Below are 26,970 nucleotides of genomic sequence, written 5' to 3'. Positions count from 1 at the left end.
TACTTGTGGTTGTTATTGCAATATTCATAGTACACCTTACAACCATAAATAATAGTAAGAAGTACTATTATATGGTTTACTATTATTATGAACACGGATTACAATAAATATATAGTTCCTCCTACTTTGCAATCTGATGTTCCGTTTAACAATACATTTTAGCAATGAGAATCATAATTATATGGTTTTATGAAATAAATATTATGATTTTATGAACTATATTTTTAAGTTACATTAAGAATATTTTTCATAGTAAAAAGCACTATTCTATATGTTTGGCGCCTCAGGATACTATAAATTATAGTGAAATTATGGTTATTTCAACTATATTTTTTTATCAGTGTACTTTGAGCAAAGACTTATTGATCGATAGCGCAAGATATCGGTCAACTGTTTAATCCGATATCTCTCATTTGCATATCGCACATAGCGTATTAATCGCAAATACGTAAAACATTTCGAGCCTTGGAATAGGCATTCGGAGACTTGGACCTGTCGGTCGAAGGTATGTGGTCGATGGAGGCCGAGTACCCTGTACTGCCAGAAGGTACCGAGAATAACCCCCGTTGCAAAGTAAGCCGGTGCTGGTGTAATTGAAGACGAAAGGCACTTATACAAATTTTTTACGAAAGTCTAGAGCAACTCGCTGAATAACTCGTAAAACGAAGAAAGGGGATACCGTTCTCGACCTTTCCCGTAAAGGGTTCCGCCTAATGAGCCGTGGATACAAAGAGCCTCGTTTCAGCTGGAAAGCTCATTCGCTGAAATTTTTTTCCGGCCGCGTAAAACGGGATATAGGAGGCATTACCGGGCGTCCGGCGCGAGCCCCGTCGTGAAGAATCTCGCTTAATGATCCGCGGGACGAGATATTCGTGGCCCGATCGCGCCGCGATTATTCGCAGGATCAACAAACGTGTAAATTCACTCAATTAAATTTTTGTGTGCCCTCCATGAAATTCAAAGTGGGGAGCCGGCGATCCCCATTGGGAAGTTTGCGGGCAAGTGCGACTTGTCTACCAAGTTCCCTGCGAGAGTAACTCGTTTCATCGACTCCGATTACAAAGTTGCTTAATGCGATTGGCGCAAACAGCGCAATTCTCGACGGGACGTCCCGAGCTCTTTGCAATTTACATTCACTTGTCTCGTTGATAAGGGAAAAGAGCTTTCCGTCTCACGTTCGGGGGGGCTCTGCGTGCGGCATAATGTCCCTTTGAGAGAAAATCGATGTCGTTGCATAGAGAATAATTGCTGTAATTATTGCGACGCGATTAATAACAACGTTCTGGACGTGATCGATAGTACAATCGCAAATGTTTGGGGCCCAAGGTGCGCGTGGGTGTACCATCGCCAAATTACGCGAAAACGATCTCGGGGTATTATGCACTTTAACGACGTGATATATTACGTAGATTCTAAGGTCTTAAGGTCAAAAGTTTCGGCGAGAAAGCTATTTAAATAGGTCAGGTCATTAAATAAAAGCTCCCTCCGGCCGACGAAATTGCGAACTATAGTTATGCGTCATTAAATCCGAATAGAGGCTCGAAAGAAGGAGCAGTCTGTTCCGCGTGCCAAATTTTCCGCAAAGGAATTCGCGATTATTAAGCTGGCATCAAGCTGGCCAAGTAAACAAAAACTTATCAAAGTTGGCAGGAAAATTCGAATTTGAAAAAATCTGAAAGCAATTGGCTTATCTCGTGAATCACAAATCGAGCTCACGATTAATGATTGGTAGAGGAAAGTCCCTTATTATGAGGTAGGCTCCTAATATGAGACAGCGCGGGGTTTCCGCTAACAATAAGTTAACAGGCATCATCTGTTGATCCCATCGTGAACTTATTGCCCTTGGAGTGAAATCTGTTTAGCAGAAAATTCATTGTTAGATTGTATAATCAGTGCAAGAAAGAAAAAAGATTGAATTTGGATGTTGAAAACCTGCTGTCTCGTGTTAGAAGCCTATCTCGTAATAAGGGATTTTCCTCTACCATTAGGAAATACTCGATTGATGTAGAACTGGGGTACGAAGTTCTGTCGCACGACGTCTCTCTCCGTCTCGACGGTTTTATATACAGCTTGTTAAGAATTTTAGCACGGGAGAGAAATCGTATACGACATATCCGCGTGTATCCCTTGGACTGCAGCCAATTTGCACGGCACAGCATAATTGCATTGAATTAAACTCGCATTAAAGTCTCCGCTGTAATTAGTATTTACGCTATACTAATTACAGCAAAGAAATTTGCAGAAGTCACTTTTTACATTCAACACCGCGCCCTAAGTTATACCCTTTTTCGCTCGTAACTGAATGTTACTTTTGGAATCCGCAGCTTATTGCTAATTTCCTGCAATACATCCACGCACGTGAAGAATGATTCAGAAAGGATGCGTCTCAGCGCTGGAAGCTTTGCTCCACAAACGGCTGATTCAAAGAAAAATACGACAGCGTACGGTAAAGCCGGGATACTTGATGATCAAAGGACTAGCCAATCGTGGAAACATCCGTCGAAGCTGCCGTTCGTTTGCGGACAAATTGTACGGTTTTCCTCTCCGCTACCGAAGACTAAACGATCGCGATCGACTGATCATTCTTTGCGGAAACCCCGGGGTCCGTGTATATATAAGACAACCTTGCTCCTTCGCCGAGCATTCTTTCGCAAGTGTGGGTTCACCCGGAGGTTCGCTGGTGTTGTGCTATATTAAACTAAATGTGCCTCTGTACAAGGAAATGCGTTTAATATAAAATGTGTCAGAAGCTGGTTGCTTGCTCGTCAAAGCTTTCGCGGAAAAAGTGCGAAGCCCAAGTACGGAAAGACGCGGCGGAAATGAGAAATTCACACCTCATCTTTAAACATATGACGACGCTATTCGCCGGCTGTGAGTTCGCCTCAGAGGGGAGATAAGTTTAGAGTTAAATTTTTGAACCTGTTAAGCGAGGGAGATCGCCCTGTGTCAACGTAAAAAACCGTCCCGTTAAAGCAGGCCAAAATTAAACGGCGAAAATTAATTTATTTGAACGCGCGTCTAGCCGACGTAAGTTTTCTTTGATGAATATGAAGAAGTTTACTAACGCCTGTTTTATTAATGAACTAGAGACGAAGCAATTTGTTTCTGGAATTAGTAAATTGCTGAGTTCTAACCGAAAACGTCGCATAGGGCGGTAAATATCTCGGGAGTGCTTTCAAACGGAAATGTTTCTCTCAGTTTGATATCGGTGCGCTACAAACAACTTCAAATTTACTATTCCATGGGAGAGTGGAATTTAAACGAGTCGCGTTACTGCGATTCTGTAAAAAATAAATAAAAATAAAAATAACTGCGCGACACGTGACTACGTTTCGCGTGTGGAGCGTTTAAAAATTCGCGCGGCGAGAGAGTCTAATCAACGGAGCTTTGTCATATTGAAATAATTTCGAGGCGCGGGCATAAGGGTGTATCTGAAAATCCGTCGCGCGACACGATCGTTACGTTGCAAAGGGTTAATTGGTGAAACCACGGTGAATCCGCGCGGCGGAGACCGCGCGAGTCTAAATTTTAATAATTGCGGGAGAAATTATCACGCGCGCAGAAATTCGATTAATTGACAAATTCAATCCGAACAGCCGCGTTGAATAAATTATAACAGCCGCGCTCATAGTGCTCGGTCCTGGTAAATTATGTCTCGCTCGCCCTCCGCCCCTCTTTTTCCGCGGTCTTCTTCCCGGGCGCTTCCGACGGTAACAAATAACACCTTCTTCTTCTGGTGTTTCCGAGTTTCTTCTCTGAAATTTATTTCGACGCAGATGAGATGCAGGCCGTCCTGGTGGTTCTTGCGAATTATTCTGCCTCGATTCGTAAGAAGATCGATTCCACCCGCGGCCTCCGCCCGAAACGCGGTCGTCGGATAACGGGGGCGGATTTGACGATCGTCGAGTTAACGAATTCAAATGAAAGGTAAGAAAAGGAAAAGGGAGGGCGACAGTTTCCGAAAACAAAAAGACCAGGGCGTCCCTCGCAGCCTCGCGACGAGGACCCTTTATTAAACGCAAGAGAGAGAGAAAGTGAGCCGGGAGGGTGAGACTCGCCGCGAGGTGAGGGATTGGCGAAACGGCTGCATAAATTATGCTTATGAGCCATTTCGTGTGTTCTGTGCCGCCATTTTTAAATTATACTTTTAAATGTAGCTCCCGCAGGGCGCGGTGACCGGGACACCCTTCTTGATTCATCCCTCGCTCCATCCTTTTGCGGCGGCTCCCACGTATTATCTTCAACCGTACTTGGGAATTGTTTTGTCGACAATTTGTTCTTCATTTAAGAACGTTATTTTCTCGAGGCTTCCTCTCTTTCTATTCTCATGCTGAATAAATTTAATTAGGTTGTCGCAAGGGTCGCCAAGTGAGTCATTCTATTTCTCTTGCGGCTCATTTAAGCGCTCATCAGATAGCTGTTAATTCCATAAGTAATTCTTTCGAAAATTTCTCAAAGATATCGTCACATATTAAGATTTATCTAACCTACCTTTTCTCAAGGTATCTTTACTCTGTTTGTCTTGAATTATCTTCGAGCGAGAACAAAGTTTTTTCTGCATCGAATATGATAAAAGTATTTCTTCAGTTTGGAAAATTATTTTATTAGAAAGCAGATCACATTTGAAAGGAATTTACATATAGATATATTCTTATTGAGTACAAAAAGAGCGATGACTCTTTCATCCTTTCTTCCCTTTTATTCCATATCGCATAAGTGCCGTTAATATTTTGGAACATTACTTTTACCTCAATTTTTAGACTAAACAATTTTCAAATTATTGCCCTTTTGGGATACTGCAAATGTTAACGTGTCCTTGCAAAACTCATTGTCATAAAGAACGACAGTGCTCGCTGGGCTCGGAATAAATTGTGCGACAAAAATCGGCGACGTATATCGTACTGGCCGCCAAAGCAGTTAGTTTCTTCCACGGAAATAACGTTTGTTATCGCAACGAAAGCCAGTGCCCCGCCAAGTAACAGCCGGCGAGACGCTAGCTTGAGATACTACGGATCCGCAGCGACGTTAACCCCTGAGGATCCTCGGATGGAGTCCTCTTCCCAACTCGGTTAATATCCCTCTTTTTTTGCCCGCCCGTTGCTCATGCGCGGCATTAGGTTAAAACTATTTTTAAACCGTTGATTACGACGTGGAGGGTGACCTGTTTTATGACAATTGACGATTCGTTGGCACGTACGTACCTGCCCTTATCTCGGGTCCTTTTTCGACAGAATATACAGTTGCCATGAAACGCAATTAGTGTTCGTTTCAATTATTGAAAAATCTCTCTTCATTCATCTGAGAATCTATCTCCTTAATTATCTAACAAATCGATTGAACATATTTAGGTCTGTTCTAATTTTTTCTATGAACGAGAGATATTGAAATTCTTCCAATTGACATAATTCCAATTGCCAGTTACAAATTGTAATTATTTCAGCACAACTAGTTTAAGATTTCAAAGTTTCCCTTCTAGTTCAGATCTCCGTGAAGTAAAGAATTGGAATAAAAGTAGAATTTACGATATCCAACGCAAAAAGCCGTACATTTTTAACACGATTCAATTCGTCTTGCGAAGAAACAAGCCGAGCCCACGCAAAACTCTTATCGCGAAATTAACCGGTTCGATTCCCAGCTTCTAATTACAACACGACTTGACAGGGCAGTCTTAGAGGATGACGAAACAGTTCTGAAACCCTCGACACTCAATTAGCGGCTCGTTCCGACAAGATCGCTTTTGCCACATCGACGAGAGAATCGTAAGCAGAGCTGCATCAAATTGCGTTCGTATTTATGTAATTAATAGCGACTTATGTTTCACATTTCTCTGTATGTATAAATACGAATGCATTACAGATCGAAACGCCCGACCGTATTGGCTTCGTTTAACGTGTACTTTGCAATAAGAACTTGGTTTACTAGCTACCCTTAAGAAAAGGAACTGTGGTATTGCGTTTCGTATTAGTGTATTAGTGTATTAGTGTATTAGTGCGGTATCGTCCTTTGATGTAATTCGACGTAGATCCGAAGAAACTGCGTATGACTGTCGGCATGATTGAAGTCGCGCCGCGCAGCGTACCGGTGATACGATATGATTCTTTTCATTTTCTTTTGTTCCCTGTGATGTACCGCGACTCTTCGGCGTCTGTGATAACAGCGCCAAAGGATGCCGCTTCGACTTTTCGGCGTCTGTGAAAACCGCGCCAAAGGATGTCGCTTTGTCTTTTCAGCTATATAAGGCCGGATCGAAGTGGATCAAGAGGCATTTGAGTCTCGTCGATCACGTCGACAAGTTGCGTTGTGAGCTGCGTTGCAGAGAGTTATGTCGCGTGTTCGAGTTGCGTAGTTGCGTCGCGTTGTTAATTTGCGTAGATTATCTTATAGTTTATACTGTGGACACTGTTAATTTGAACATTGAACATTAAATATACTCTATCCTAAAACTTCACATTCACTCTTGTCGCCATCCTAGCCACCCATCCCACAGAACTGATTAGCAGCATCGGTAACTGGTAATGTTGAATCAATAACTTGTGGCGTTCTATCAGTGCCTGATCACGACAGTCAGCTACTGGTAGTGTTTCTCAGTTAACGTCCAGTTTTAATGATCATTTTCTACATTACTCTGAAAAACTGGTTAGACAATGATTGCTATCATCAGTAACGAAGTGCTGATCAGTAACTAAGAATTGACCTACATTGTCTAACTTCTCAGAGTGATGTAGAAACTGATTATTAAAACTCGACACCAATTGAGGAACATTATCAGAAACTGACTCTTGTAATCAGTCACTGAAAACGCTACAAGTTACGGGTTCAATATCATCAGTTACAGACGTTGTTAATCAGTTCTTTTTCTTAATTAGTAAGTTTGTGACAGTCAATACTCAATTGTAATAGTTTTACATTACTGTTACACAAGCAACAATAGCAATAAAATACTTGTGTATTATATACAGGGTGAGTCTTTCCATATCCGACAAAATTTTTGAGAAGGTAGAACGGATCGAGATGAACGGAAAAGTCCTGTACCATTTTGTAATTTTCGTAATAGTTAACGAGTAATTAATTATTAAAAATCGTTGTCTCAGGCCGGCCTACCGCCCAATTCGAGCGCGTGGCGAGATGTGCGCATAGCAATATCGATCGCCGGGCGGTCACATCTTGCCACGCACTCGAATTGGGCGGTAGGCCGGCCTAAGACAACGATTTTTAATAATTAATTACTCGTTAACTGTTACGAAAATTGCAAAATGGTACAGGACTTTTCCGTTCATCTCGATCCGTTTTACCTTCTCAAAAATTTTGTCGGATATGGAAAGACTCACCCTGTATACCTTGTTATAAAAAATGTTGTGAAAGGGAACTGAACTGGCAACTGAACACTAACTGACTGGATAACCGATCAGCTACAACTGGTGACTCAACTGATGGCTCAACTAGAACTAGAAGTTTTATCAATTACCGATGAATATAAAACTGAACAGATGACCAGTTTTTGCTCAGTAATTGGAAATTTCATCACTTACTGATCAATACGAGACTGAATAAATGACCAGTTTTTATATCAGTGACTGGTAAAATCGTTTCAATACACTGGTTGTGCTGTCATCAGTTAGTGATCAGTTTCGATTGCATTATTTCTTAAGGGAACTTTTGGTTCTAAAACGATTCGTTTCGCCGTTTATTACGAGATAGAATTCTAATGTGAGATAGTAGGTTTTTAACGTCCGAATTTAATCACAAATCTTTTTCTTCAACGATTACACGACCCAACAGTAAATTTTCCACTAAACAGATTTCACCTCAAGGGCAATAAATTCATGGCGGCACCAACAGATGACGTCTATTAATTTAGCAGAAACCGCGCTATCTCATATTAGGAGACTTCCCCTCTACGTTCGACAAATCTGCGCGTAAGACGTGAGAAAATCTCGTGTCCGATAATTTTAACGCGGCCTCGGTTGACCCTCGGCGTAACGACGATTCCCCTGACGGGATGCAAATACTTAAGCCAGGCAGATTAATTATTTGCAGCTGGTCCGAGCGCCCGGGGGCACCTTCGTCTCCATAATAACCGACGCGCCGTCATTCTCTTCGGCGTACTCTCGAAGGCTTCTTAATAAACTTTGGTTCTCCGCGCGGCGTTAGCTAAAATCCTAGATCGATGTAAGCCCCGGGGCCACCGGGCAAGATTACGTATCTCGGCAGAGCGTAAGTGGCTTTCCAACAAAGACCACCCAACCCCCGCCTACGAGTACGAAATATATTAAGACAACGTGAAGGCATCCGAGGCGTTCGCCCCCGAATTTCCTCGCGCAGGAAATCTCCTGCGCGCGCACGCGGATATGCACCCTTTCTCTCCCATGCAATATCTAAATGATACCCGCTCGAAAGCAACTTTTGCTTTTAACCAACATTAAGGCTGGCCTGATTAATTCAAGTTGATAATAGCGTGTCACTTTTAGAATCGGCGCTCCGTGTAATGTGAAATGTTATATTTCAGGAAGGGAAGTAACGGCCATAGGGAATTGTTAATTGCCCGTGCCGGGTAGAGCCAGTAATGCCGCGGCATTAAAAGCGTATTCGGTCTACCGCCGAAATTTTATTTTATAATTACTTACGGAGGATTAAAACAATTTTGTACGCGCGCCGCGTAATCCGTTGAGCGCTCTATGCATCCTCAATATGCAGAAAAAATGTTGTAGGGAAAAAAAATTATTACCCCCGACGCACTGTAAATAATTTTCATATCTAGCGATAAAGTCGCGGCGGCCGCGAAAGCGCAACGCTGAGATATTCGATTAGGCGTCTCTTTCCCCGGGTCGACGCATTCAAAAGGACGGCTAAGCAAAAATGGCGCAACCGCTCGGAGTAATCCCGATCCTCATCTCCGCGCTATCCCCCGGCTCGCTCTCGTGCTTGCAAGGGCGATTAAACCGGTCCCATGGAATCCATTAAATGCATAAGGACAACATCCCCTAGGTGTACCCGAGGGGTCTCGTATTCGCGTCGAATTTTCTTGGCGAGAGCTTTCTCGGGCGGGGAAGCGCATCCTCCACGGAGGAGATGAAATAACCGCGGGCGATACCGGCGCATCGCGATTCCGGATCTTCTTTTCAATTAGAGACATTCGAATCGGACTTGCGAGCGAGCGCGCCGCCTAATCAGTTTCAAAGCGGATAAATTTTTCACTCTCGACGTATGGGCAGCCCGAAAGTTTCGCCCGGCGGGCGTCCGGGGGCGTTGTGGTTTAGAGCTCGACGAAAGTAGTGCAAGTGAAGCGAAAGAGGTATGTGATCCACGGTAATGGCCGACGCCTCGCACTTCTTGGAAAAACTTTCGAGTCGAAGGTGAGTTGTCTTCCTCCCTTTCTCTCGCCTCTTTCCACCCTCGCTCCTTCCCTTTCCGCTTCATTTCTTCCCTCGTATGCCTCGTCACGATCCTCCACGCTCGTTTTATCCGATTTTTTTCTCGCGCGCCTCCCGTGCTCGCTGCGCTCGTTTCCCTCTTGATCTACTCGCCCGCCTTCCTGTTTCACTCCGTATCGAGGCTCTAACGGTTCTTTTATCGCCGGGCCAATCTTTTGTCGCCACTGCGAAGTGCAGTCGTTATAAAGGTGCGTTAAATGCGATATAAAGTACGGCTGCGCTCGACCTTTTCCACCGCGGCAACCCGGGGAGGATCCGAGTTAACGACCCGCGGTCCCTGTTACGAAGGGTAGTATTTTGTCACGGATTATTTTTATTCCAGTATTTGGAAACGGACGTTTCTCCCTTTGATTACAGTTTAATTAATTCTTTGTATTAACAACCATTTTTACTTTCCGCTATTTGATCCTATCGAAGAATGACTATCTCGAGTCCAATATATTATATTTGAATATCTACCTCGAGAAACGCGGGCCGTTGACGTTCAGGTCGGTAATGTAATGTAACTGCATAACGATTAAATTAATTAGTGCAGGATTAAAATGAGATGAGAAAGCTACTACGCGGAGAGAATCTTCTTTTACAATTTATCCTGAAACTCATGTGATCGCGGGACAATCCGGCATTTCGAAGGATTTTATGAGAGTTTATGGAAATTTTACTAGTAATTTCCAGAAAAAATCCTCGAAATTATGTGGCCCTGGGACAACGCGGTATTTTGAAGAATTTTATGAAAGCTTTTCGAAATTTTACTAGTATGTATGATAAAATTTAAAGAAACTCTCATAAGTTCTTCGAAATGCCATGTTGTTTCACTTTTACTAGTAAAATGAATTGTAAAAGTTCAAGAAATTCTCGTGAAGAGAGAAATTCCTCTCAAAATTTATCCTGCAAATCACGTAATCGTGGGACAATATAGCGTTTCCAAGAATTTTAGGAGAGTGTTTTGAAATTATACTATTATAGTGAAATGTATGGTAAAATGTCAAAAAGTCTCATACATTTCTTGAAAACGCCATGTTGTCCCACAGTCACATAAATTTGAAGAGAAAATTCTCTCCGTGTAAAAATAATGAAATTACTGCACTTAATATTAGAAACTTATTATTTACTGTTTCGTTTATTTAGTGGTTTTAATTACGCCAGTCAATCCTATTTGATGATTTTGAACTCATCGATGTACCGTTCTACAATACAATAAACGAACAGGTGTGCTTAACGTTCCGGCGCGGATTTCGCCAATCTCAAAATTGCGCCCTTTGCCTTACCGACGCGCCCCGTCGCAATTTGAATTCGGAAATGCGAATCGGGGTGGCGTGCCCGGATAATTACGCTATCAGACTTTTACAGTTGCCTATTGAAACAACGTGGCACGCTCCAATTAGCTATAAATCTCGCGTGACTCAATTCGATTAATTCGACCGAATTTGCGTAGCCGTTGCCGCGGCCGTTTGCGATCGCGAAAACAATTAAATCAACCCGACGCGCTTCCGTTCCGCGAAACGCGATGCCCGCGACGTGAATGACGGCGAATGACGGCAATTAACGGCCCGTAAGAGCCGACGGTAATTTGGTTTCACACGCGGGGGCGGCGACGCGCAGGGCGAATCTTTAATCCGGCGCCCTTCGCCGCCGATGAAATTATCTCCGGCACCGGAGGTCCCTTTCTTTCGCCCGTAAAAAGAAACGTGCCGCACGCGCCGTCATTTTCTGGTTCCGCGAACCGCAAAAAGGCACACCGTTGACCACACATGGCGCGTGGCCGCCGGCCCGGCCTGCTCCGGCTCGGCACGGCCCGGCCCGGCTCCGGCGCTCGACGAATTTCACACGGATGATTCGACGGCGGTCGTGCTCGCTCGAGCGGAAGCCGGAACGTATTTGCGGAATTACATCCGGAAGCATTCGCCCTTTCCGATCGACTTTCGATCCTTGTTTTTTCTCTCGCCCTGCAGCGAGATCTCGCCCTCCCCCGGATCTCCGGTCGATCTATACACGGAGGGAATTTTTTTTATTTAGCCTAAAAATCACGTATTCGTGGGACAACGTGGCAATTCCAAGATTTTAGGAAAGTGTTTTGAAATTTTACCATACATTTTACTGGCAATTGTACTTTATTATGCATTTTACTGGTAGAATGTATCGTAAAATACCCAAAACTCTCATAAAGAGAGAATTTTCTCTTAAAATTTACCCTGAAAATTATTTGATTGCGGGACAACGTGGCAATTCGAAGAATTTTAGGAAAATGTTTTGAAATTTTACTATACATTTTACTGGTAATTATACTTAATATACATTTTACTAGTAAAATGTATGGTATTTTCTGAAAGTCAATCAGTGCATTATCACTGAAAAATATGTACTTACAACTGTGAATCAGTGAACATTCACTGTCTTCAGTGATAATTCACTGATTGACTTTTAGAGAGTAAAGTTTTAGAACGCGTACTCTCATGCAGTTCTTCAAAATGCCATGTTGTTCCACGACCACATGATTTTCATGGTAATTTTTAAGAGGAAATTCTCTCCGCGTAGGATAAATTTCTGCCGATCCGCGCGTCGATGTAATCCCGCAGCGATTGAGAACATTGCGGGACTCCAATTAACGTCAAGCGTCGCGGACACTCTCTCGCGTGCACCAAGATTTTTTGAAAAGAATGTTTTTCTCAGAAAAGGATTAGAAGGTGCCTGTGTCTAATGCGCGAATAAATTATTTTTCCGTGTTACATTGCTACTGTTCACTTCCAACTTGGAAAGCCCCGACGAAACTTTTGTCTGCCTCGACGTTTGGAACGTTGAGAGCGCCTTGCGCAGTTGTACGCAATTTCTGATTTCAATGCAAAGATATTCACAATTTCCGTGTAAACGTATTTGTAACTTGCTCCTGTATTATAAACAAATAGAGGCGGTGATAAGTTCATACTTTGAGTCGTGAAATTGAAAATGAACGCGCATGGCGAGCGACAGTTGCGCGCGTTTTTGTTTGTCTTTCAATTCGCGGCAGTGACTAACTTTGCGCTGATGGTACAAGGGGAATGTACACGGCTCGTTCTTGTCGGTGAAATTGTACTCCACGGGAGGATACCGGCGTACGGAGGTTCCGTGGAGATTCGGGCCAATTCTGATCACGTACACGCGGGCGATACAATCGCGATGATACAAAACGACTCGTAGATGAAAGGACGCTCGAACGGGGACATCGTCCAGGCAGCGACGAGGCTCGAAACAGAATAAAAGTAATATCCGACAAGAGAGCGAGCGCTCGCCAAGGACCCGCTCCGAGAATTCCTTTTCTCCTCGTTCCGGCTGTGACGAGAGCAACGGGAAACTCGAGGAACAAAGGAGAACGACGACCGTGACGAGACGAGGACAGAACAATCGGGCTGAGGCGGAAGGCGATGAGGTCTTCGAATTGTGGACGGAAGTACCCTCTTCATTTCTGCATCCTTTGCATTCCGATTCCCGGAGCAAAAAAAAAGAAGAAGAAGAAGAAGACGGAGGAGGAGAATGAAGACAGAGTGGAAGGAAGGTACATCTCCAATACCGTGTCTCGGGAAAATCTTTCGGCCTGTCTGCCGCGAATCGTAGCCTCGAGACGGTCGAGGGGATCAGAATAGAGACGTCTCGCGAATGAATCGCAGATACGAGTGAGTAAAATGTTTGATTTGCGAGATCATTATCGGATTCGTAATACCATGCGGGATTAGGTGCGTCGCTTTAATGATATCTTTCTCGATCTCATCCGATTTCGCGACCCAGCGTCCCAAATGTTGACTACGCTCGAACGGAGCGAGGAAAAGAATGGAATTTTACGCGCGCGAAATCGCGAGCGGTACGCAGGAGCCGATATTTTAGTGTTTATTATTCGAATACGCACTGAATTCGGTTAACGAAGGCCAAAGTTTGCGCCGAATAACAAGCGCCTCCAAGTTTCCGTTCATTAGCGTCGGTCGTAAACGATAAAAGCGACGTTGGCGGAAGTAATTGGTCAAAATTTGATCCGTGCTATCAAGCCGTGTCTCTGCCGCTCGAACTGCAGCTGTTGCTGCGAGGCGGAATAAAGGAAGGGCGGTTAATTTGATAAGGTAATTAGAAGTAATGTCTGACAGAATTGCGCGCCGAGTTTGCTAAGACATCGGTGCTTAGGTCGCAACAGATGTAATAATTACTGACTCGCGGGCGATCGCTTCGAACGATTCCCTTCTGCACGCGAAAGAGTCTCCTGGCGCTTTTGTCGATTCGGAGGCAAAACTTCCTCGGTATGTGAAAACGGAATTGTTAATATGTCGCCCCGTTTTCCCGCTCGCTTCCCTCTTTTGATAAATTCTTAATAAGGAGATTAAGAGACGAGACAACCAATTAAGAAGGGAGCGCAATTAGCAGATTGAGATTCACATTATTGGATAAGATATCGAGAACAAAGCGGCTTGAAAGTCTTTTCTCGTAGCGCTGTTTTTATACGGAATGAATTAAATCCGCTACGTTTAGGAATGTAATATCACTGCAGAAAGAATCTGTAGAGGAACGAGTATTATTACTATTATTATTCTCTATTCGCGAAAAACGCCGACGACGATATTGCGAGACGTTTTGCGATTATTTAATGTTTTAAGGGGATGCTGGAGTGATTCTGCACTTTTGGCACCTTTTGCTCCTAGAACAATTCGTGAAAACATTTGTGTAATATACAAATTAAGTGGCTCTTGTGTATAGACCGACAGTGTTCCACTATTCGGATTAAGTGAAAGAACAGCGTGGTATCATGGAAATTAAGTTTAGAAGCCTAACAAAAAATCTATTCACTCGAATAAGTTATAGGTTAGGTAACCTATAACTTATTCGAGTAGAAAGACCTCTTGTTAGGCTTCTAAATTTAATTTCAATGATACCATCCCTAATAGCACAGAAATATTTTAAAAGATTCAATATATTTTAAAATATTTATAAAGTATTTTAAAAAGATTTGAAAATATATTTAACCTTTTAAAATATTTCTGTGCTGTTAGGGATGCTGTTCTCTGATCTAGTTCGAATAGTGGAACACTGTCGGTTGGTATACAAAAGCCACATAATTTGTATATTACACAAATGTTTTCACGAATTGACAGTTCTAGGAGCGAAAGGTGCCGAAAGTACAGAATCACTCCAGCATCCCTATGTAAATCATCGATGTCAACGATGTTTATTGTAATTGATGACATAAATTTTACAACAAATCAATATACGCGCGATTCTTGTGCAACGGTGAAAGCTCCATTGAAAGTTTAGCCGAAAGGTTATTAAAAAAAATTGTCAGAGATGGACACTCCGATTGCAGATGTTTGTGTGTGTTTACACTGCGAGGGTAAACGTGGAAATACCAGTGACATTCTGCAAACGTAACACATGATGAACCGACAGCGGGAAAAAGATTAAAACATTTCAACAAATAATAACCCAGCCGCTGACGAGCGAGGAAGATCAATTCGTTCTTGTCATCGAATAGCTTTTAAAATTTACATTGGAAAATAAATCAACATATTGCAGTTGATCGGTGAAGATTGATTTTATTAAAGCCTGCCGTCGAGTCGCGGATTGTACCAGCTATGCTCACAAGGACGTTCGAGTGCTGAAAGAAATGCAATTGCACTCGCACGGGAGAAAGTGTTTCGGGTTTCACGGGGCAGCTGCCATTCGCGTCAGCTCGGCGTAAATTTATGTGGGCAATTAATAATGAACGATTATATCCGCACGTGTTTAAATTGAATCGAACGCGCTGCTGCGCATCCGCGAGCGCGAATTTGCGTGTCCCGTTAAAAAATATTTAACAATCGCAATAAAACACGAGAAGAACTAAGCAGCACAGCCGTAGATAAAGTTGTGAGAGATAACAAACGTTTTATGCTGAAACTGCGCGCAGAGTGAGCGGAGTTTATAGAAGCATTCGAAAATATGGTGCACTCTCGGAAGCAAACACGCTCATTTCGAAAATATCGCGGCATCAGATAGAAATAAAGGAAAATTTTCTTAGGATACTGTTCTTACTTCTCTCGCGGAGCCAAAGCTCGATTATGGGAAAATACGATGCGCCTTTGTAAAACACCAGGATTTTGTAAGATAAATAGAAAAGAGCCAGACACGCTAGCGCGAAATTGTTGAGTGCAGAAATCTCTATCCTAAAAGCGACGTCCCCGAAAAGGGAGATAAATCGCGTCATCGACGTACTGAACGCTGTATTTTTCCAATAAGAGAGAACGCGGGTTTAGAACGCGGAAGCTGCGTCACGGAGGTAAAGTATCTGCGAGAAGATGGCGAGGCAGGCGAGTATATCTCGGATATGTCTGCATTCCGGTGCGCGTTCGCCACGATTTGTTCTATCTCGACTTTCTTCTCCCGTCTCTCTCGCTCGCCCAAGAATTCTCACGTATCCGTTCGCCTTTTCACGGCACGACGCAATCGTGTGGAAAAGCAGCGGTCCAGCGGAGGGCAAATATTCAGTCGGGAGAATTTGTCTCATCGGAAACAACCCAGTTCTACATCGCGAAAGTAGCATGTTGTTTCGCGAAAATTCTCAGAATACAAGGGTGAATTTCGCTCGAGAGAGGCATAAAAACTATACGATATGTCTATGAAATTTCCTCAATCTGCAACGCACGAAGATAAATTTTACGTTAGTAGGGAACTTGAAATAACAAGTATAAGCAAAACGTCTCGAGGCGCGCCGCGTTTTCGGTATGCGCGACGATCTTCAACGAATTTATATCAATTTTGTAACAACGGCAAAGGTGAACGAGAGTAAAGACTCAATTATATTATAAATTAACCACCCCAGTTGCCGCCGTTTTCAGCAGATCGCGAGTTATCCAACGGGCTCCGCCCCTCGGGTCTTCAAAAGGATAAAGTATAAAAGTGATTTATTATTTTAAACGTATTTTTACGCCTTTCATCGATTACTCTTTTAATTAGGAATCTTTTCAACATTCGAAATACGTATTCGAACTTTTGGAATTTCTTTATTGAAAACTTAACGTGCGTTAAATATTTGAAAAAATCCGAGCGACCGCTATTTTATAAAAGTATTGAGAGAAAAGGAATGAATTTGATATATCATTTAACTTTTACGTGAGGACTTCAATATTTCTCATTTCTAAAACGCGAATGACTGTCGCACTTAATTGTTTGACGGCGAGGACATTTCATGTTTCAGCGTGTAGATCGTTTCGCCAGGTTCAAACTCGCGGCCGGTCAATCTAGACATGCATACACGCACGCAACTTTTTCCAAACGCGAAAACCAGAAATAGTTTTTTTTAATATATCTCGAATAGTTCCGGAGGTTCTCGCCGGCTGCGTTTTTTACATCATTGAACGCGTACGTCAGTCCACATGGACATGTAAAAACTCGTTCACTGACTCACTTCCACTCACTTTAACTTACTTTATTAACTTCTTCAATCGTCACGTAGCAGTTGCTCTTGTGCACCAGAATCGTACTTTCTCCCGGGCGTGAAATTTTAACTTTAATCCGACTAAACTCCAATTCCCGTCTTCACTTGCCGTTTAGTTTGCGTAAAATCATGTACGTGGCAATTTTACCAAAAACAAATATCTGGCTCTAATTGGAGTAGAAAGGGGAGTCGTTTAAAGTGATTCACGTCGAAGGACTGTAAGAAGACTATCACCCTCCGCTGTAGCTCCTAACTATGAGCATTGCGAAGCGCTCGACCTACTTCGACAAAGTAAAACTAAACTTTAGTAAGCTCGTCTATAACAAGGCCGATATCAAAACTGTTATTCCATAAGAGTCACCCCCTGGTGAAATGGCACGCGTCCAAGATACCGCGAATCAGAGCAAAACATTCGCGCTGCAATCTTCTCCGGTTTGCAGCAACGTATAATACACTTCGGTCCGTTTAAGAGGAGCGCAAACAGATATGATCAATTAAATGTTATTTACGGCCCGTGTAGAGGCGGGATTTTCACCGCTCTTTATCCGCCAATAAAGTTTAGCGCGAGTAATATCGCCGATATCTTCGAGCGCCCTCGGTACTCGAGACGGGGAACAGCGGATCGCAGTGGTAATATCGACGAGAGCGCGTCGGCGAGTGAAAGGCCCCGATTACAATCCCGACGTGATCTAACTTGCGCGAGCCGAACTTGGCTGTAATGATGTCGTTCGTGCCGATCGTAGAGCGGCCGCGAACGACCGCCTATTCACCGAGAACGCGGGGCATCCCGCGTCCTTTCCCGGATCTCGGAACTTGGTGAGGCGCTTCCAACCGAGGAGGAGGCGCGTAGAGGGCCGAGGGCTCCAATGACTCCTTTAACGACTCTTCGCAGGCTCAACTTGGTGGGAACTTAACCGTTTTATGTCCCTCCTTCTTGGCGCGATACGGAAGAGCGAACATTATCCGCTCTTTCCCCGTCGCTACGTGCACCCGACGTCCTTCAGTAATATAAACCGAACCGCATGGTACTTCGGGACTTTCATCAAAGACCGTCCTCTTCTACGTGGAGAGCGTTGTTTAAAAGTAAAGAGTCCCTTCCAGCCTCGAAATTACCACTAGCCGGGGAAATTCCTTCTTTTCACCCACTTCCCCCCCCCTTTACTTGCGTACCAACGGGCGAAAGAGCAGGATTCACTTCAACGGTTCTTCCGCTCGAGGACCAGAAGTCGTTGGAGAACGCCTCTCGCCGGCGCGACAATCGGCGCGGCATCCAAATCACTCGAGGGAAACCTCCCTGCCGAACTTAACACTGTACAATGAAACTTACCCCCCACTATCAGCAGCAGGTGGAGCAGACCACATAGCATTTCTGTGTACTTCCGGCGTGAGTCTTTATCCATTCTGCCGCGAGGGATTCTCCGTGTCACTGTGTAACGCGCGCGCGTTTCTCACGCTTTTCCCGTCTACATATATCCCCGCTCGCCGATCGGTGCCGCGTGTCCCATGAAAAAAAGAAAAGAAAAAGAGAGAAGAAAATCTACCCGCGCGAGCGGGAGGACGCGCGGGCGCGCGACGACATCGGCACGGGCGCGAGATCGGCGGGGTGCTCGCTGGCGAACGAGGGGTGGCGCGGTCTCACCGCGGAGTCGATCGGCCGGAACCGCGAGAGCGCTCGGGATCGGCAAGACTGGCGGCGCGGCGCCGGGTGCCACGCGGCCGCGATAGTTCCTGACTTGCAACTGACGAGGGATGCTGCACGAAGAGTTTGCGCCGGCCTCGCGCCCGCGCACAGAATCCTTAGTCCCCCTCGCCCCCTAACCGGCCGCAGTCAGTTAGTCAGTCTCTCTCTCCCGTATCTCCGTTTATCCCGCGTTCTTCCGTCCGCGTTCTCGCTCGGGCGCTCCCTCCCCCGTCGCCCTCGTTCTGGCACACCGTCTACCTTCTCTTTCGGCGATATCAATCCGTCCCTTCCCGCCTCGCCCTCCCCCTCCTCCCGCCCTCTCACTCCTCTCTCTCTCTCTCGCCCTCTTATTCCCGCCCCCGTACTCGCACGGGAACCTCTTTCTCTTTTACGCAACCCTCTATCGCTGTAGTTGTCTTCCGACTCACTCACTATTACACTTTTTCCGTACAGCTCGCTCCGTCCACCCCCGTGACGTGTCGCCGTCTCCCCCTCTTTCCTTCTCCCTTTCGCGCGCGGCGAACGATCGCGCTCCCATCCATCCACCGGATTTCTCTCTATCCCACCTATCCAGCTCTACTTTAGCCCGCCCCTCCCCCCTCGGTCGCCCCGTTTATCTGTCTTCCATCCCCTACCGCGATCGCGCCCACCATCTCCACCACATATCCAACCTCGCGCGCATCCTTTCGGCGGCTGTATCTCAAACACTAAAGAGTTTCTTAGGAAATTGAATTGAATGCCGCCCTACCCCACGTTTCTGTCTCTTCGACGGCGGCCCCTTCTAACCCCCCCCCCCCACCACCCCGTTCTCCAGCGCGCTCTGTCTTTTCCGCCGTCTCCCCCGTTACTCTTTCGGGGGTGACCCTCGTCTCCCGTCGTCCCTTCTCGTTGCCTCCTCTCCCTCCCTCTCTCTGTCTTTTCCTCGTACTGTCTCATTTACCCTCGCACTCGGTGTCGTCCGTCTTCGTCCCCGTCGTCACCCTCTTGCCAAGAGTTCCCGCGAAACTGATTGTCTCGCCGTTAAGCGGCAATTTATATGTTAACAGGCTCGAATCGGTCGAGAGTCATGCATACGTTTAAGGAATGGGATTTCGTAGAGGAGGTTCGAATAACGACCGAGGTGACGCAAAGGTCCGAAAACAAATTTTTCGCGCCCGCTGTTTCACCTGCCGCTCGGCCCCCGGCTCCCGCGTTACGCCTTCGCGGCACCGCAGGAGATGGAAAACACGAAATATTTAATATTATCTTAACGCATACGTATAATATTAGATTATTAATTTCTCTACTAATCCCTTTATCTGATATCCTAAAAGCATGAAAGAGGGAATGCAAATGGGACGCGCACGGAGGTATTATTATAATCTATTAATAAACCATGCGAACACTTTTTATCCCTCGGACGAAAATTACGTTGCGTGCTGCTTTTTACGGTTTTAATTTCGACAGAGCTACAAAAGAGCTTGCGCCACGCAAAGCAATTAGTTTCTCCAGAAACTAACGTGAAGCGGCTGAATTTGTGTATAAAGTTAGCGCAGAGAACTACGTTGCAGTATGACAACAGTTCAGTTTAATATCCTGCGACATCATCGTGTTAAAGTAAACTTTGATCACATCGCTTGGCATTCGTTTAACACTCGTATAGTCATATGAATTCTCGTAACTTTGTACTTACAACGCTGTCATGTAATAACATGCTGTAAGTGGTGTAAGTGCAACGTGCATTCAAAGAGGTCAGTTATCTTAAACGCGTTAGCAAAGCAACAAAAACACGAGGGTCGGCAACTATTTCCGTGAAAAAGAAGCAAAATGGAAATAATTGTACAAAACAAAATCGTATTCCGAACTTGCGAGCTCGCGCGGATTAAACTCTCGCGCAATTATTTAATAATGTTAATACCGGTATCTCGCGTACGTATGCTGTAAATGCAAAATATTGTAATCGGATAATAAAGCGGCAGCATACGGGCGCGTGTTTGAGTGACGAAAAATTCTTAATGAGAAAAAACGTCACATAAAATAACAATCGGGAATTCCCTCGGCTCATGTTGTACTATGCAAATTATATTTTTCTCGCTAATGCGCGTTTAAGCCCGTAAAAATACAAGCAACATCAGTGCCAAGTGATTTCTCGGCGGCGACGAGATCTACAAGATCTCTAAATCGACGCGGGACGTAAGGAACTTACAGGGAAGAGTCTCGATTAATACCACGCGTATTTTCTGCGTGACTTTCCGTTCGCGCCAATTCAATTATACCGAGAACAAGATGAAGTATTTCAAACTAAATTTAAGATATTCTACCGCCAGCAAATATTAAAATAAATAAGATGAATAATTCGACACCACTGGCAACAGGAAAACTTCCTTTATTCGCGCAATGTTTCGGCCATGGATTTTGGTCCTTATCAAGTGCAATCACACTAATTCAAACGGCGCATGACGTGTGATCTTTAATTATCAATTTTAATTATCAATACGCAGATCTTATGTCACTCTAGACACGTGTTATCGCTGTAACGGCACGGAAATAAGACTAGAACTATGTAGGTTAACGCAGTATCAAGGAACTAACAGTTAAGAGCATCGCTTTTAACTGTTGGTGCCTTGACGCTGCGTTGACTTACATAGTTCTATTCTTATTTCCGCGCTGTTACAGCGATGACACGTGTCTAGAGTGACATAAGGTTTGCGTATTGATAATTAAAATGTATGGTACGTATTGACGTTATGAAATAGTTCATTTATTGTAATAAATTTATAGTACACGGGAAGAATTTTCTCTTAAAATTTCCCCTGAAAGTCATGTAATTGTGGAACAACATGGCATTTCAAAGAAGAATTTTAGAAGAGCTTTTGAAATTTTACTATACATTTGACTACTAATTATACTTTAGTATTACATTTCACTGGTAGAATGTATAGTAAAATTTTCGAAACTCTCATAAAGAGAGAATTTCCCCTTAAAATTTACCCTGAAAATCATGTAATCGTGGGACAACGTGGCATTTCAAAGAATCTTATGAGTGTTTTGAAATTTTACTAGTAAAATGTACGGTAAAATTTCACAAAAACTTTCATAAAAAGAGAATCTTCCCTCCGTGTCTGACTTGCACCAACATACAATATAATAAGTGATATATTATATCTTATTTGCACTGTTAGAAGTAGATCTATCACACATGTGTGAATATTAACACGTCACGCACTTGAAATGCGTGAATATTAATGCGTCACACATATTTAATGCATAATTTTTCAAATGTCATGCATTATCCTCTTAACATGCGCGTGTGAAATGCATTAGAGAATGTGTGGAAATCACACACTTCAATGTGCGGATTTTATCAAATACTGTTCTACATCTAATACTGTTTGAAATAGTCAAACGTAATATTCACACATGTGTAATATTTCTATACGCGAGCGCCAGCTTCTGAGTAGTTCGCCGACCGCCGCTAGGCCGCGCATGGTGGCGGCCAAAAACTCGGAAGCAAAGTCCAGTCTCGTAGGGTATAAAAGGAGGCCCGCATGGAAGCCAGGGGGAGTATTCCAGTGGGGTAACCTGTCGCGGGACGATTCCTTGACTGGAAGAATCCTCGATACAAATAAGCTGTCGTTCCTAACGACGGTTCCGGATAACGCTGTCGTTTCTCACGACGGGAGCAGAGATACTTCAAAATCTGCTACATAGTGCAATCTTTTTTACACATTTATTGGCACCTTGAAAATTACACACCTAAATAAGTTATACACCTCCATTTGTGTGAAATGTCACACACGCCAATAAAATCAAACATCCAATCGTGCATGAAAAAGTCACACACTTACAGACGTCTTGAAACGGCGGACACATCACATGCGATAAAGTGTGTAATATTCACACACTGCTTCTAACAGTGTGATTGTCACTTACACGACGGTCATTGACGTTCTTCGTGGTGATGAACCCGTTAAGCCCCTCGATCAGTTCTTTACTTATCACCCGGCGCCTCGTTGTTTTCGTCCTCGATAACGCGATAATTAATATGGTCCCTGACGAAAGTCAGCTCGTTACCTCGCACAACAGTCGAACGGACCCTGCAGCGGTGGCTGCAGTCACTCCATAATTTGTCAGCCTGACGAGCCGCGTCGTTCATCAGCGCAACTCCGCGACACCGTAGCGCGCGGATCCGCAAATTTCATCAATGCGTCATACGTAACGAAGGATCGAACACTCGCCGCGCGTTCCAATCGGATGCTTTTCACGACGATGGCGAGCCCGGCGGGCCGGGGCGACGGGGAGGGTGTCGTCCGCGCGTAACTCGAGCAAACAGGCCATCGGGAAAATATGGCGGTGGTCGTGGTCGAGTCCTATCAATTCGTTGACTCATTAGACGGCGGCCGGCGCGACACGCGAATTCTCCAGCCCGGGCGTGCGGAGAACGCGACGAACTCGTGGGCCTCGCGCTGCAAGAGCATCGACGCATTTGATTAGCGAGGCGCACGGAATGAACTCATGAATAATTCTATCCGCGCAAATTACTCGTGGCGAATCTCGATGAAGATGACACAGCGGAATCAATATATCGAGAGCATTACGCGAGCATTACCGTCTCTTTTTACGCCGCTCGATATAAACAGGAAGCGGTGACTTAGCGGATCGCGCGCGCGCGCGCTTTTACTTGTTGCATTCGCTTTGTTGCAAAAGGAGCGGATACCATCGGACGGTACCTCCCAGCTGCCGCGAGCGTCTTCCTGTAAATACACAATGCAAGCCGTTCGGAGCGGTTAACTTTGCGTACGTTCGACTTAAAAATTGCAGCTCCGCGTCGTCGGGAAAGTTATAGACAGCTCGCGGTACACGTCGCATCCGGGTGAACTCTCCGGTGTCACCAGGAGAATTACACGTACAAAGAGCGAGAAAGTTTAATTACTCCCGTGCGAGAGGTTACCGTCGTGACACGGCACACACGGTGCGTTCTCAAAGCGCGGGTCGATCAACTGTATGGAATCCGGAGGGAAACCAGCGCCCGGGAAAATCACGTTTTATTCGATGCGTTACGCTCGGATTCAAGTGCCACGAGCTCTCATCGTCGAATGCGCCCGAGATTTCGCGAGCCATCGCGGAATTGAAGAAAATTCTCCCTGAGAAGGTTTGACGGGGCCGCGCGCGTACAATTACCTCGAGTAATCCAACTGCGCGTAACGAACCGAGGGGCAAAGTAGTTGCGATCGCGCAGATCTACGCTCGCTCGCACGCTCGCGTGATTTTAAATTAAATGAAATAAAGTTCGATTAGAGCCGAACGCGGGCTCAAGGGCACGTGTAATTGCCAAGTTAAATTAACTTCCATGTGAGAAGTTACGCCCGCGCTCGTTCGCGATATATAATACGTTGCCGACAACAAAGTTGCTAACAAATCAGCGCAAAATTCCGGAATAACGCGCGGGGCTGCGGCCCGCGCGGACAAGTTTCGCTTTGCCCTTAACTTTTCAACTTAACTACATAACTTTAATATTACCGAAATAAAGTTCGCACGGCAAACGGCGCGATAACGGGACTGTAAAAAAAGTTAAGACTACCAAGACGGTGGGCTCAAATGGAAATACAAGAAGCGAGGGTTAAGGGAATCCTAAAGCCGCTGGCGAACTCGATCAGTGTCGATAAGATAGGGGACGGAATTGACAACGTCGATTGTCGACATTTTTAATTCCAAGTCCTACTCGGTCCGAGAAATTTATAGCCAATCAATTTGTAACGAAAAATCAGCAATTTTATTAGCTACACATTACTCAGACCGAGATTTTGGACTGAATTCTAGCATCGTCAACACCATAGCTTTACTGATAGTCTGACAAATGTTTGGAAGCGACCTCTCTCGAAAGAGTCTGCAACTATGTATTTCTACACGCCATATTGCACTTTTTCTCTTTTTCTAGACTTGGATTTCTGCACTTGCGTTTATTAGAAGTAATCTTTTTTTCTAGGCTATTAATTTTGGATCTAATTGCACGATATTGTTCTGATATGTTGTCCCTAGAGTATGCTGGTCTCATTTTGTATATATTTATTGTAAAATTCTTGTATCAAGCAAATATTGTCGTCAAATGTACAAAAAATTAGTAAAATTAAAACTTTTTTTCGTTTTTGATATAAAGTTTACCAGCGTAGTCTAGATTTTGTTTCGTACTTTGATTCCGTAAAAGAGTTTTGCATTTCTATAAAGCCAATTGAAAGATTACTTCTAATAAAGAATGTCGATAAAACAGACTGCTTTAGTATCCCCTTAACGGGACAATAACGTGCCGACGATCTGCGTTGAGGAAAATCACCGAGCGTATCGAGTGCAACGCAAATCGCTGATTCCATTCGATTTTATAGACGGAACGGGATTGACGTAGGGATCTCTTGTCTTTTTTTTCAGCGATTTAACATTTCTGAGATGTCGCGACGGCGGTTTCTAAGCGAGCGAGGCCCCGCGGAGAGCTCCGCGTTGTTTTATAACAATTTCAATCCTCTGAAACGCGTCACGAACAGAATCAAGAGGCATACGCCCACATATAATTAGAAAGTTAAATTACTGCTACGGCAAATGTTATTCTCGTATGCGGGCTGCGCGACATGGGAGGGAGGGAGCGAGAGGTTGCGTCGCGTCTGCATCCCAAATTGTGCGATTTACCTAAAGCGTTCCATTATTACCGCACGTTGTAGCGGCCAGAAGATACTCGGTGACGTGTAAAACAGGGTCGGACATAATTCGGGAAATTATTTGCCCTCGGAGAGGGAGAAAGAGAGGGCGAGATGTAAGAGTCGTTTTACACTGGGCCAGAGATATTTGTCGCTGGTGCAATACGAGAGATATACGCCGACGGACCGGTCGCGTGATTGACGTCCCCCTGGTATATTACGCAATTAGCGTTACAGATTTATAAATAATCAAATGGCCGTTTCGGCATGCGCATAAATTTAAATTACGACACATTATAAAATTATAATGTCGCAAATTACGCCGCATCGACTGAACAAACAGTCGGCGCGCACGTCGATAGATTACGCATAACAATTGCGGAACAATAGGATCGCGCCGAAGCGCCGGAACTCGGGGCGCGCGTCCTTGACAAACCGACGTCGAGGCGCGCCAACGCTGAAATGTCGCGTCGCGGATACACGCGGTGGGTAAAGGGTAAAAAGTCACGAGTAATAATAACAAATGAAATTCCCCCCCTTCCCTGTCTCGGTACACGACGCCAAGTCATGTCACCTCGGCGCAAGATGTTGGCTCCTGCACGTAACACGCGCGACACGCCTCTGGACGGGGGAGAGCGCGACGGGGCGAGATCACCAGGAGGGATACACCTGGCGACGAAGGGCCGCGGTGGGACATACGCCCAGAAAATGAATTTACTCAGGTTAAACAAATGAGACACGTTAAAATCATGTCCCTTCTGTTCTATTAAATTTTTATTTACTTTTACCGAAACACTTGTTAGATCTGAAGAAGTAGATATAAATTTTCTTAGGAATTTCAGTCTTAATCAAACAAAATTTTGGTCAAGGTAAAGAAATCGTTTCTTTGAAATTGAATGAAAAGTTTAGTAAGGGCAAAATGTGTTTTATTTTAAACGAACTTTTTTCTGGGTGTACAGCGATGGACAGAATGGTTCGGGTTCTTTTCTTTTAATGAGTTTAGGAACTCGAGAAATAGATCGAAAAAGCTCAAAATTTTGGAATGGCCATCGAGTAAAATATTCCTCGGAGAAGAATATTTTGAAACGTAACCTCCCTCAATCTAAATGCATGTCCCTAAACTCATTTAAAAAAAGAGTAGGTATAAATATGTATACGTTTGATTAAGGAGATCCTAAAGTCATCTTCTTTACTGACACATTCGAATATCGTTTTGACGCGTGTAAGGGCCAGTTTCACAGACGTCGATTAATTGAGTTAGAACCTGTTATCCAGAGTTCAGTCAACTCCCTATCTTTTTCTATCTTGTTCTCTAAGAAGAGACAGAGGGTCAATTAACCTTCGGTTAGCAGTTAATCGATGTTTGTGAAATTGGCCCTAAATCTTTTTAATGGCTTTTATGCACAAAATAATACTAGGATAAGTTGCAGATCGCATAGCAGAACATTTTCATACTTAAAACACTCAGTTCACAAGTCTAATAAAAAAGATATTTGTAGTAAAAATTTTCAATTTTTTATTCGCAAGCAATTTAAAATTGGCTTCATAAAATTAAAAAATTTTTTTTCTTCGTTTTTTTATATAAAGTCGTGTACCCCCGGCTTTGTTTTCACGCGTGCTTTAGTCGCGTGGAAGAATTTTGCAATTTTATAAAGCCAATTTTAAATTGCTTGCCAATAAAAAACGAAAATTTCAAATACCACTACCTTTTTTATTAGACTTCTGAACTGAGTGTTTTAAGTATGAGCAACTTATCCTAGTATTATT

General features: G+C 44.2%; 1 protein-coding gene across 2 annotated transcripts in view; it reads right to left on the bottom strand.

The window, feature by feature from the left end:
- LOC105563838 overlaps positions 1-18,592 on the bottom strand; it is a 138,616-nt gene extending 120,024 nt beyond the window's left edge. For both annotated transcript variants that reach the window (XR_001009074.1, XM_012015780.1), the window contains exon 1: positions 18,185-18,592. Coding sequence is in view for 1 of the 2 variants with exons in the window: in XM_012015780.1 (XP_011871170.1) it covers positions 18,185-18,257 (73 nt within the window). In the remaining variant the exon portion in view is untranslated. The remainder of the gene's footprint in view (positions 1-18,184) is intronic.
- Positions 18,593-26,970: the final 8,378 nt, after the last annotated feature.

The sequence above is a fragment of the Vollenhovia emeryi genome, unplaced genomic scaffold (genome assembly GCF_000949405.1).
Source record: "Vollenhovia emeryi isolate VEMERY1.0 unplaced genomic scaffold, V.emery_V1.0 DF939170.1, whole genome shotgun sequence".
Lineage (NCBI taxonomy): Eukaryota > Metazoa > Arthropoda > Insecta > Hymenoptera > Formicidae > Vollenhovia > Vollenhovia emeryi.
The sequence above is the reverse complement of the archived record's forward strand: the minus strand, read 5'-3'. Positions and strand labels throughout refer to the sequence as shown.